Source organism: Argopecten irradians, chromosome 3, assembly GCF_041381155.1.
Source record: "Argopecten irradians isolate NY chromosome 3, Ai_NY, whole genome shotgun sequence".
NCBI classification, from domain to species: domain Eukaryota; kingdom Metazoa; phylum Mollusca; class Bivalvia; order Pectinida; family Pectinidae; genus Argopecten; species Argopecten irradians.
The window spans coordinates 8297211-8311639 of NC_091136.1; the positions used below are offsets into that span (position 1 = coordinate 8297211).

General features: G+C 35.2%; 1 protein-coding gene across 2 annotated transcripts in view; it reads right to left on the minus strand.

Moving 5' to 3' along the window:
* Positions 1-77: 77 nt before the first annotated feature.
* The window catches only part of LOC138319893 (uncharacterized), a 53691-nt gene continuing 39339 nt past the window's right edge, over positions 78-14429 (minus strand). For both annotated transcript variants that reach the window (XM_069263011.1, XM_069263012.1), the window contains exons 5-7: positions 10269-10472; positions 3661-3754; positions 78-1299 (exon numbers count right to left, since the gene is read on the minus strand). In XM_069263011.1, the coding sequence (XP_069119112.1) occupies positions 1178-1299; positions 3661-3754; positions 10269-10472 (420 nt within the window). In that variant the 3' untranslated portion in view covers positions 78-1177. The remainder of the gene's footprint in view (positions 1300-3660; positions 3755-10268; positions 10473-14429) is intronic.

Genomic DNA, 14429 nt, shown 5'->3' on the forward strand with positions numbered 1-14429 from the left:
GATAATTGATGTTTTCAAAGTATACAATTTACCCAAATATTATATCATTATAGAAAATAACACTACTCATTTCAGCTTGACATGGTAGCTCTGTATTTCAACATGTATATTTATCATTGAACAATGCATACACCAAAATCGGATACTTACAAGCTGAACATATGCATACATTTTTTCAGCGATATTCCTTTTACGATTGATGTAGTTAATATCCGTTTTTGACTCAGACAAAACACAGATATAGCATTAAGGTATATATAATACAATATACTTTTAACCGTGAAAGTTATTTTATAGTTTACCGATGACAAAGTTAAAATATAACACAAAGTACATGTATGAAGATAGGGTTGCTGTTATAATAACCCATCTGTAGATAACTTTCACCGTTTGCATCCAAATTGGTCATTTTTATTCGACATATAAACATTGAAAATAAATTGTGAATAAACAGGTGAAAACAATATCTGATTAAATTGACATCAACAGTATTAATTTGATGTGTAAGGAATGTTTTACCTGTTTCTTTGAAATAGCAGTTCATAAATACGGTCTTTGGATATACAGAAAAATCCTCACAATAACAGTTTGTGTTTGAAAATATAGATCATACAGTTCTTATATTAATATCCCTTTACCAAGAACCTAAACACATCATGTATTATTAGATTTCATATGATCTTCAAAACGTTTTGTTTTACCATGTCATTTAACAACTTACTATATTTATGATTTCAATTGGTGGTATGAGTACGTATTACGTGAATGCGTTTCGTCAAACATCACCCATGGCAGTTATAAAATGTTGTAATGACAAAAATGTCAATCTTTCACTTAAAGTAATATACCGTAATTGTTAGGAACATGCAATAACAATGTCATATAACAGCCATTTCTTGTTAGATATTGTCTCATCATCCTCGTAATTTGGTAAACATTGAGTATCTTCATTTCACACTGGCAGTTTCATATTATGACTACATATCTCAACGCTAAGCAATACAATCACGTACTGCAACATCAATACCAATGTATTTGGTAATAACATTAAAGAAAAAAGTTTTGATATATGTAATGGCTACATATAAATAATGTCAATACATGAAACGACTGCACCGATAATACAAAAATGTATATGGACGAAATGAATTATTCTGCATTGTCCTTGAAAAGAATATCATACAGCTCCGTAAGATGTCAGTTCATCCGGCCGGAAGGAACCCTTTAAAGAGGAAGTTGTTGCAATATCATCCTCCATTTTGTAGTTAACGATTGTGGATGTTTTTGATTTAGTATCTTCTGAAAAAAATAAATAAAAAAGACAAATAACTAAGATATCGATGTTTAAAAACATCCGTTATACAGTGATGGCATCTGTCTTGATTTAAGGTAAATGTTTCCCTCAGCTAGTTTGAATAAAAATATCAAAGACTACATGTTATCAGAAACTTATTTCTCATTTGGCCGGGCAAATGCCTCAAAGAAACCGCGGCTGTGGGATAAACGGTTTTGACATTACTCTTTTGGTTGGTGTCAGCGATAGACAACTATCTTCAAAGTAGGATTTTCGACATCACTCTGCTAGCAAATATTCCGTGTACCTGTATGATCAGGAGAGTTTCACTTTGTTAACTTCATACTACGGAAACAAAAAGCACTATTTTCAAGCACTAAATGTACAGATACAGAATGTAGTGAGTTTACCACTATCGTTAAATTCTTATCTTGAATGTAGCTGTTGGACATTTGTTGAAATGACATTAATTCGTGATGTGATCCATTAATTGATGAGATTATCGTTCCTGCCCTGTGTAAAACACGTTAATAAATATAAATACAAACTTAATTATAATTATAGAGATATTAAGATATAATTTTACATTGATTGCGAAACAAGTTATACACCTTACACTAATCACCTCCGTTGGTCCTGATAAAAGCGCGCGAGGAGCCTTTGAGTGGGAGGGAAAAGTAGTGCACGGAGAAATGTGATCGAGAAGCTGACCCCTGACCTTTCACGTCCGTGCCGGGGATCGAACCCCGGCCGGCTAGGCAATTTTATTAAAATTAGACATGTAATTCGACTCTCACTATGATGCTCTACCTTACGATTCAATACTTCGTTTGATTTGATTGGGTGAAAGGCAAGCGGCGTAACCGCTACACCAGCTGAGCACACGTTATACTGAAAACCCTTGTATTTTTGTGTAAACAATATTTTGCGTCTTCGTTCTTTCCATCTTTACACACATTTTTATACAGATCTCCGAAAAAAATTTGAATTTGCAGAATAACGCGAAAATGTCTAGCTCGTGAAAATAATTTACAGTTATGCGGAAAATGTTGAGTCCCCATCAATTAACAATCGTCCTTTATTCAAAACTTATTCATTATCTTAAAATAGCTATAGTTTTCGTATATTTGTTTGACCATCCTCTTATGTTATAGTTAGGTTAATAGCGTTACGACGTTAAAGATCACGAGGAATGAATTGAAGTAATGAACAACACACATCGAAACACCTTATCAAATTAACAACTCAGTTTTATTGTGAAAAGAATCCAATGAACTGTTGATAACATACTATGCAATCGGTGCCGCGTGGATATGGTGTAGCAGTGAAAAGGCTCTTTTCTACACATATTTGAAAAAAATAATCCCGTAAAACCGACGTAACTGCTGCTAATGCCATCTTCAATCAAGATAACGCTGCATGTATTTTAATGAGACTAAAGAGCTGAAGGCGCCATAAAAACCATCACAAGATACGAAATATCTTAATCTAGTCCTATCCGTGGTAATTAACTATAAAATCCTCCCATATGCTTTCATTAGTGTCGTGCATTAATTCCGTAATCTACTGATTTTATTCTTGATCACGGATTAAAAACATAGCGTGTCAGGGATGTTCGATGCTACTGACATGATCCTTTCAGGCGAATGTGACTCTTAGTCGATACGACGAGCGCTACCGAGGTATTTCATTGTCTATGGTTTACTGAACAATTATGTACATGGCAACAGCTATGCAATTTTACATCAAAGAGGCATTATAATAAGCATGGTAAATTCAATCGTTCCTGCAAACATAGTGTGAAGCATGTTGCACATAGCTAAAGATGCATCTTTATATGAATATTTACTTTGAATCTCTATATTTTTTAGCTTCATTTTGTCTTCTCTGATTTTCTCTTTCCTCCCGGGATTGAATTCGCTAACTAGACATTATGTGATTCCACGTGTCTTCTAAATTGGTGTTTGCGGTCTGTTCCTGCGAACCAGTTGTTATTACTCAGCTTTTTATCGACTATTTACGCCTTTTGTCTAAGCTAGGCCACACGTTGTAATTAGCCTGCTTGATTTAGGTTTGGCAGACAAAATAATAAAACTAGTTTAGGTGGGCGTATAAGGAAAGGCACTTAACTGTATCAAAGTAGACCGAGTGTTTTCGGACACTTTTGCTTTAAAAGCTTCATCAAAAAATATTATTTTCTATAAATTCGACAAGGATGTCTTTGTCGAGTTTTTGTAAAATAATCGTATTTGGTCTTATGTGATTTTTCGATGTTTTCTTCAATCAATTAACGAATGTTCATATGCAACTTTGCCGAATCAGAAGCTGCCACAAGGAAACAGATTCATGGCTGCGTTTTAACCTACCGGAAGCACTGCTTGTCCGCCGGAGGCACCTGACGGGGTACACCTTGGCATTGAGCTTTACTTGTATATCCTTGCATGTTAGTTGGCGATATCCCTGAAACGGAAACAAAAAGATCTGAGGATAGTCTGTGATTTGTATATCATCTTCGAACAACACCACAGAATTGAAACCTAATTACTGTTTCCATTTACAAAAAATGTCATTCTATCATGTCTCCTTGTTACTGCTGTTAACCTTAATTCACATATCACAGCCTATTATAAATTTCCCCGACCTACCAAACATATAACATGATTTGATTTACATTCCCCACAAAAACAAATAATTGTGTTATGAGAGTTATAGTGAGATACTCATTGTAGCGCGTTTTTTGCTTTCATGACTAAACCACGTCGATTTTTCCAAAATACCGCTTCACAGGTTTCTTCAACACACATGTTGTAAAGGGCAGTTAGGGTAAAAAGTAAACATAACTGGAGAGTGATATCATATCGTACATTGCACGTATAGGAGCACGACCTGATGGACATTTCGGTTGATTTGATATAGGAAACGATCAGCGCTTATGCAATCACCAATTAGCCTAACTCATTGGATACGACAAATCTCTAAAGAATCCATGGCATGTAGCTGACAAGAGCCTAGGCGAATATGTCAGGACAGCATATAAGCTTGTAATTGAACCAGAAGTGATCAAATTTACTGTAATATTGTAAATCCTTATCAGTTTGTACGTAATGGACAGACGGAGTGCACCATCGAGCTAGAATAACCAGTTTGTATCAGCTATCATAGATATTCTACTCGGCTAACTATGGAGACAGCCCTCCCTTTTTGTCATCCAAAGTAACTTTCATTCTGCATTAACGACTGAATTGGATTTGTTAATGGCGTCCAGATGACACTGATATACTCCAGACGCTAAGTTAGAGTATACTTATTGCTGGATTGTATAGACAGGATACAAACGAGACAGGCACATATCATCATATCTAATGCTTCATTCTGTGTCTTCAGTACTCTTGCTGTGATTTTGTTGAATGCCTTCATTCATTTTTCTGTAAATTAATTTGCAAAGTCACAAATGAAATTATAAGAAACCGAGAAAAACCATTCCGTTTCCCTAATTTCGTTTTGGGGACGTAATTATCATTTTAGCAGCATGTTATGTTTGCATTCATATTTACGGATAAAAAATACAAATACATTTATCTAAATATTCAGACAAAATTAATGAAGCACACTTTTTGATTTTTACCTAGAACTTTATTTGAGACCAAGGTGATGTCACAGAAGCAAATATAACATTTTTTAAGACATTGAAGATCAGAATCACGATTGTCAACATTCCTGCCCTTAGGTATATTCATATTACTAAACTCAACATTCCTTATATTTTTCTATAGGGAAGCATCACAGTAGTAAAGGAAATATCTTTAATCTGAGTTTTTTTCCTTAACAACTGTAACGCATTCCAATAGAGAATTTGAAGTAAATGAATAACTTAAAGTTAAGGAATATTGATAAAACAGATCCCTGGAAGATCAGACTACCCTACAAAAATAAAAAAATACCCCAATTAAAAGATATACATTAAAATATTACAACCAGTAAACCTGTCTGAATTGTGTGTCAATTTATCTTCTAATGGTCTATAAGCATTAGTGATTCCTTCATCCTAGTCTGGTTCAGAACTCCATAGGATTACTCTTTAGCAAAAACACTGTATTGAACGTCTTAAATATCACGGCAGTCCACCTAATATACACTTGTCGCTACATCCTGGCGAGATTATAGGGTGTAAGGACACTAGCCAGGGTTTAGCAATGTGAAATTATATGTCGGAACACGGTTACGTTCAGACACCATTGATAGAACAGGAAAGTACAAAGAACCCCGAGATATTTAAATTGCCGGTAGGATCAGGGGAAGAAATGTCGACATAAGAAGGGGAGAGAGCAGAGACAATTTATTTATACAAGGATTATGTAACAGACAACGTTCTGATATTTCCAGGAAAAAAGTACTCATTCTTCTTTGTTAACACAAGATGATAGCAGGAAAAACTTCATTTCAAATATTTTGTGGTTTGAAAGAATTTCTGACCAAATTTCATTTTAGGATTTGGATGCATGGCGGCTATACTTAAAAACCTCTTAACAGCCAAGGGCATTAAAGCCAATTATACGTAACTATCAACAAAAATTCAATTTAAATTCGACTCCGATATTGTTAGTATTTGTAGATGTAGTTGAAATTAACATATATTAAAGAATGTTTATAATGGTTTTTAATAACTTTGGTACAGCAGTTGTTGAAAGTCGATACTTGTAAACATGCTTTCATTTTAAACTGATCACCATAGAAGTTACGATTATTGCCGAACGGAAGTCGGAAAGGTCATGACCCGTTTTCGGAAGAGTTCGGACAGACGTTACGTAGTTACGGTAGTCACATGACGTTCTCGGCAACGACGTTACAATGTCGGCTAACTTCGGCTTGTTTGACTAAGTGGGACCCACCTAGCGATGTTTAATATCTATTTGATTTTTATCAAAATATTCCGAATCATAATCGCTCATCTTGACTTCGATTTAGTCCTGTCTCTGCATGTTTACAACATGATTTCTTTTCATCATTCTTCTAAATCATGAAAAAATAACAGGATATCCCTTGCTTGTAATATTAGGTGTGCTTTAATGTAATGGGATATTATGTGGTGGCTTCGTAAGATATCGGAATTACCTTTTCCCGTTTTACAGATATAGATCACTAGTAAGCTGCTGATTTAAACATATACCGGATAACACATTCCACTCGGTCAAATTATAAACCAGTCGTTCTCATCATATAATGGGAAAGTTCGGAATAATGTCATTTTTTATGTATATAACAAAATCCTAGTTCTCGGAAAATAGACAACGAATACAAATTGGATTTTACGTGGCAACAAATATAGTGGCAAGCTGACAGAATCACCATTTTGTCGTTGGATCTGAGAGCCAAATACAAGAAAAGAAAAAAAATGATCATTACGCGCGCGTCACCAAGTGCAGACAGAGCTAACGGGACTTCTGAGACTACCCATTATAATCACTGATGTGTCGTTAGGGACATCCAAAGTACAGATGATATTAGAAAGATGACACATATTGAAGAAACACACTATTAAAGCTGAAATAGTGCACGTAACATTGACTTTTACTCTTAGTCTTAGTGAATTTTTATTTTAACTAATGTTTAATTTAAAACATCGGACCGGTATTCTATCCAAATAGATCGGGGCAGAGAGGCATTAAAGCATGAAAGCAGAAAGTTCAAACGCGTGGTGTGGTGTCCGTTTCAGTAACCGTTTTGTGTAAACAGGGAAATTCAGTCTAGGTAAGTGTTTAATGCGGTATTAGTGTGTTACAAGGCCAACCGAACTGACAGGAAATAACTGTTAGCTGTCATAAAAGTCGGGTAAATCAGGTAAATTTTGAATGACAGAAAAAAGTAGCTGAACGTTCAACAAAAAAGTCCACACCCTCCAAATTACTACATATAATACAAGGCAATGTACAACCTGTCTACTTCAGAATTCGAAATTATAATAATGTATTTAACCAAAATGACTGGAAAAATCAGGAATGGAAATTTATAAATTGGTCTTTAATAATAAAAACTGTTGTCAAATATCACACATGGATAAAATACGTTAACTATCGGATATTTTTAGGATTTAATAGGCTGTTTAGTGTTGTACAGAATATAACGTGCTTCGAAAACAACACTCTGTTATAGCTTGATTTCTAGAGACACACTGTCCTGTTTCTACTCCCGAAGGGGAGTCTAGATTTTGATGTATATACCTATATGAAAGGACAGTGTTGAATTATTACCGCCTAAGGTCCAATAAAGATACGCCATCATCAAACTGATCTGTTTTAACTCTACAACCAATTGATTGTTTTCGCTGTGTCTTGGTCACGGCGTCCTTTGTATTGATGACGATGTAGATGTCGTCGGCATGCAATGTCGCTGCTGTGTGCTCAATATATGTCACAGAACATGTACTTGGTGTCCAAGCTTCGGATATTGCATCAACCAACGCGATAAGAAATCGGTTGCTTTTGCATATAGAGTCAAATCTGTATTAAGAGACCATCCAAGGGAAATTGAAAAGTCGCACTTAAAACTGGTCTCTTAATAGAATAACTCATACTGATCAGAATTGAGATGACCGGTCACCAAAGTTTTGATATTGATGTCTTTCACAATAATTTTATAGGTGCCCTAACTTCTAGAATAAATCAAAATATTATAAAATTCAAAAAATGTCCTTTTCGTAAGCGGCTGTGGTTATTAGAGCTACCACTTATCATTTTCATTACTTGTACTATTGGAGGAAACGCGATTAATTTTAAGCAAAAGATGATAAATTACTTTGTCTTTATTTATCTCATTCACAATCCGCAGCAAATTCCGTGGAACAAATTAGAGATCAGTGTGTACATTAGGAAATCATTCAATTATTACGTTTGTATATAACAAAACGCCGAAATAGGGGTCATATTGGAATTTTTTTGGTCGCCGAATGCAGATTTTGGCATCCACCGGGAAGTTAAATGTGGTCGCTGGTCGCTTAAAAGAACTGGTCGTTTTGAAGATTTAAGATAAAGAGGAAAAACGCTTGGGGGATTGAAATTGTCGCTTAGTGCTGAGGGTCGCCTATTAATAGAGATGGTCAATGGACATATTGGACTATACATATATAGGGTAAAATATTGCGCAGAACAAAGCTGAAGTCGAAACCGTAAGATCAGCGTCAGGGTGTCATACATCAATTCGTGTCGAGTATCTTAAGAATAAAGGATTTCGATTTAGCGATGGGATTTAAAATAAAGCATTTTGACTGCATGGCTCCTATATATATGGTGTATACACAAATTGCTTGTAAACAAAAAATGCTATACGGGGGAAGGCAGACGAATGCAGTGATAAACACTTTAAGAAAATGTACGAGATCACCTTATATATTTCATTCATGATAAAGCATAATGTGTTTATCGGTGAGGTGTAAGATTGTGTGATATCGCCTGCAAATGCTTTCCAATGTTGGGAATACGGTAATATGAGGAATAGTCTCAAAAAGAGAAAACAAAATCAAGCGGAAAAGCATGTCTGGCGGGCCCTATATTTAGTTAGCATTAATGTCCGGATTTTTTTATATTTCTCAGAACAGAATCAAACTCTTGCTAGTCAACTTTCCACACACAATAATTCAATATAAAATCAGCGGCGAACATTGGGTAAGCAAGGTGAATTCATAGAACAGATGGCTGAATCCTAATAGAAATTCTGATCTGTGTATCGCCCCTTTTTGACGCACCAAGGTAACCATACTACGAGTGTTAAATGTGTACAGAGACCAAATTACACCGGCTGGCTTTGCATGAAAGAAGACTTAAGGGCGGAAACAGCAACAACGGAACTGTATCATACTCAATTATAGCACCAGACGGCGCCACGAGCCGATCACACACTCCTCAAGCTCCAATAATACCAACAACACTGGAAATATTTGTGATTCTTTGAAAATGACCCCAGCGATGAAAGCTTATAGCACACGAAACTGTGCTTCGATTACGTTTGCAAGGTCCATTTTCAACACAAACATTTCAAGCCCAACTCGTTCTTTTGTCAGCAATGACAATGGTGCGTGCCGTGAGTAACATGAAGAAACGACTCATTAACTCTCTATATAACAAGACCTATGTAGCAACACTATGTATATATTTAACGTATGTGGATATGATTATTTCCAACATCATTGATGTAGGCAACGCATAGATCTTAGCTTTAATACTGATTTCTGTTTCACTTAATCGCACAATGTGTATTGCAAGCACAAAAGTGAGTCGAACTCTTTACTGTTATGAGAATTGTAATTATCATGGGACTCGTGTTTTTGTGATTGACAGCTATATGTCAGTGTTGGTATATATGTGTTACGGACATTATCATTATACTTCTTTTAATTGCCATATAAATATTCATACCTCTAAATATGTATGTGAATTAGCATGACTATTAATTTGAATATTTGTTATTTTACTTAAGAAAAAAAAAAATATGTCTGTGAAGGTTTCCCGACCGACCCTAATTTTTATACCCCGATCCTTTTGTTTCCACTTTTCTACGATGAAATATAAAAAGTCAGGATTTCGATCTCAGACTTCGCTTCCGGCCATTATTTTAGAGTGAAAGACACTAAAAAAATATACTCCCGACCTACCGACCCTATATTTTTTGCCAATGTAACCCTAAACATACATATTTATATTTTTCGGATAATATAAAAAAAATAATCATTCACGCATCAAATCTCTCATTATTGTCTAAGGCTGAGATGGAATGACAAAAACAGCTAATTCGTTTAAAGAAAATGCACAAAATAGATATATTTCAATATACCAAAATTCAAACACTTTGAACACATAATGATGAAATGAAGTTTGCAAATATTCTTTAGTTATTTAAAAAAAAAACCGGATAGTCCAAGTTAGACGTAAATGTGAAAGATTTTATAGCATGACAATAAGAAATAATTATACAATATACTTACGATGTAACAGGGAGCTATCATCAGCCAACATGGACTAAAACACAGCCACCATTTTGGCGAACAGTCAAAATAATGGTTGTAGGTCGAGTGGTTTGTGACGTATATCCGGCTGCGCCGACATTTTGTTGTCTGGAAATCGTCACATCCGGAGTAGATATCTATAGTCTGAAGGTACCAGCCCTCTATTATATCGGAAAGGTCAATCTGTAGGGTGAAGAATAGAATGATAATTTGTTATAAAATACAGTAGATATGCATTGTACCAGAAAAATCCGCGATTATAGCACGGGAACTCCTAATACGATCATTTGTGTATAAAATAATTAAGACGTCTTAAGAATTATATATGTAATCGCATGTTCCTTACTTATCATTAATGTTAAGGGCAAGACATTGTATCACCAGTATTCCATAAGTACCAGTCTATGAACTATAAGAATCATAGCAACGACACAATCATGGCACTAAAGTAATAAAGTACAAACGTTGTAATTTTTGGTACAAAGTTTGATAACGCGATACAAGACCAATTCTGACTCTCCATTCTCGTAATTTGCTTACATCTTTTAAATCGATAGTTTTTCCCTAATATAACAATTGTATGTACAAGGCTTCAGGAGTACCGTTAACATACTTCAGTCAAATAATGCCGGACAAGGGCTCTCATATGACTCTCGAAAAAAAAAATTATGGAATATAAGCTATGGATCGATATGTTATAGGTTTGTTGGTTGATGGGCTAAGTTCATTTGAGGACGACCTCCCCTGTATGTCTGTATGTAATAAGTTGTGTTTTTTAATGTCTATATGTTTTGGGAGAATGCGGTATATCAGTGTTGAGTGCTGCCAACACTCTGATCCAGTTTATAATGAACAGCACATCAAACCTGTTACACTATACAAACAAGCGGACCAGGGCCCGGCACCATAAAACTTTCTCAGACAAAATTGTTACTCAAGCTTATGGAAAATCATATACTTGAGTAAAAAATCTGTCTGAGAAAGTTTTATGGTGTCGGGACCTGTTGCCCGATCCTCTTTATGCTCAACGGTTGGAAGGAGCAAAAAACTCCTCTATTTGGTCTATTATGTGCCTTGGCTAGGATACATTAATCAGAGGAAAACAATTTCCCTGTATGCAATGGAGTGTTTGTCGTAAATGCGCATGTAATTTGTGGGACTGCAGTGTATGTTAGACTTCAGGGTGTTCAGATGAGCAATGAATCAGTAAAACGCTTGTGTATTGCCTATCATCGAACTGTACAGTCCTTCCAGTAACTTTGTATGCCGAATGGCAGCGTCTCCACGTCTTCTGAGCAAAAACTACTCCTTAATATTTAATACCTAATGAAAGTATATTCAAACGCCTTAATGACCACGTGCAATGTAGCAGCAGATAACCGCTTTACATTCTATGTGAAGAGCGCACAATTTAACTGCTGCTTAAATGGACTTTAGCCTTTATTTTATTTAGGACTCCGCGTGTTGTCTACAATTCAGTCATTATCAACTGCAGATTCTGATCCACATAGATGGAATGGGTAATTTATCGATGAAGGGAAGCTGTCCTAGGTGTCTATATGGTGTTGATACGTTAATAGGCAAAGGAAATAAGAAAATGACCATATAATGAGCCATCTGACAAGGCTTAGACGACGAAAGCTTGGGACAGAGATTCTTACAGAGTCTCGTCTTAGAACGAGATCGCTAAAGATATTTTGAGAAAGACAAGTATGGGATTCACTTGTTTTGACGTAAACCCTATATGATCGAGTTATTTGTGACAGCCCGATCCTCTCTTAGCAGATCAAAAACACTACGAATCAAACTTGTGTCTGTAAATTGAGAAAGTTGGAATTGTCCAGAGATGTTAAGAACGGTTGACGTGTCTAGGTGGTGTCAAATGGAGAGTAATAAAGCCAAGAATTAGGAAAACTTGTCCTCTTCTAACATAACAGTGTAAGACGTCATCAAAAACGCACCTTAGTATGGATTAGGCCCGACAGATTGATATATAATCTTTACATGATTGTTACACTTGTATGATATATAACATGTACCAGTGATTCAACATTTATATAGATAGAAACACGTTTCCATTTTATGAGAGGACAGCACAGATATATACCGGAGTCCCCCGTAAAAAATCGTTTGTCTGTTCACCACGTAGATGTTTGTTGACTTCACCCATTTCAGATATTGACCAGGTATTTTGTAAAATAAAGCCAAAACGTCGATAAGAGATTTTAGTTTGTTTGAACCCTGTGATCTTAATAATGGTCAATTTCATTTATTTGGAATAAATGATAAGTCATCTGGTTCTTTAGACGGACTGACAGACATTCTATCCTACGAAAGGAAGGGTAGTCGTCTACACGACAGCATACATGAATAGGTAAATAGATAATAACCCAATCAAATCGAATGCAAATAATATTGTTTTACTAATATCATTAATGTCATTTATATAAAAAAATATTAAGGGTTTTGCAATATTTCAAAATATTTTCATTTCGGCGTGTCTTCAATGGGTACAACGGAATTTGATTTCTTTTCTGTATTAATGTTATTCTGATGCGTAGGGATACAAATATTACATGATATGATATCGAGGCAGTGGTTTATATACAAAGATACATATCTTTAATTCAATAAATCAATGTTCTGAACGTGTAGATGTTTGAAATATATCATGAACACCAGATTAAAACATGATGTCGTTCTAAAAAAAATCCTCGCATAATCTGGATTGGCTGTTATCCAGTTAGTCCCTAGGTTGACTCAACCGTATGCTACACAAAAACAACAAATATCTTATTGCGATTGGAAGTATTGTGATGGAAAACTGTTAATGCGCGTTTTGTTGAAATATCTGTCAAAAATGCCTTTCATACGATAATAAACAACGAAAGATAACAACGAGTTTAAGCAACATGACTACATACAGTCATTATAGTATAGACCCAGACACGGTCGATAATTATGTTGTTTCCGATTGAAAATTTAGTTCAAAGGAGATGCAGACAAAACAGCCTCAGTCCCGAGAGTGAATTGTCAACAAGAGTTTGAATGATCTAATTTCCTGTTTGATAACGCATGTCAAGTACTAAAACGTGTATAAACACAATAAGAGGATGATCAGACATCGAACACTTGATTAAAAATGCTGAAAAACACTGTAGTAAAAACCTGCTTAAGGAGATTTCTGAAAATTGACAAGTGTTGCAATCCTTTATTATATTGTTGCTATGGTGACAGCATAAACTTTACATATACATTTTCAATCATTTAATTTTTCAACACTGCATCGTATGATGTTTTACCGCATTCGTTAAGGTAGGAACTAACTAAGTGTTTCTAACTATGTACAAATAAGATAAATGGGAACAAAAATAACAAAAGTAAGAATTTAAAGTCCTTCGATAGAAATAATGATATAATAGTCACATACCGTTATTTATTCTGCAACTGAACCACATACTACTGACAGATAACAACTGACGGATGAGCTTGTGCTTTTTCCGTCAATACGAAATGCTTTATCCGTCAATACGATCACGTGAATTTGTTCCACGTCTGACGGAACATTTTCTAAGTTGACCCCGAAATACATTGAATGAAAAATCATTCAGTCCCGCTAACACGTGACGTCACATTCATCATAAAAACGTCATTTTTACGATATCACAAATCTCTAATGACGTTGTCGTCTTATTCTTAGATCATATCAAAAATATGTATTGTAAAGTAATTCGTTGATGTGTAGTTATTGTTTTTGAGTATTTTCATATTACGCACTGAAAAGAATTACTGGTACTATTACCTAATGCGCCTATATATTTCCCATGGTAGTAAAAAGGAGTCATTCAATTTAGTGAATGAATCTTTTGCTCCGCATTAAAGAAGCGAAACTAAGTAAATATTTGGTATTTTGATTTCGGTTTGACTGTCATACTGGTTGCAGGATAAACAGACTACACGGTTCGTATCTTACAATACAAGTTTTTATTTTGGTGCTCGACACGGAAAAAGCATCCTGTCATATTGGCTTTCCTAAGTCTCGCACCACAATAAACTCTGCATTGTAAGATACTAACCGTGTACTCTCGATACAACTATCAGTTCCTGTTCTTTAACATTTCATCGATACCAATCGTCGAA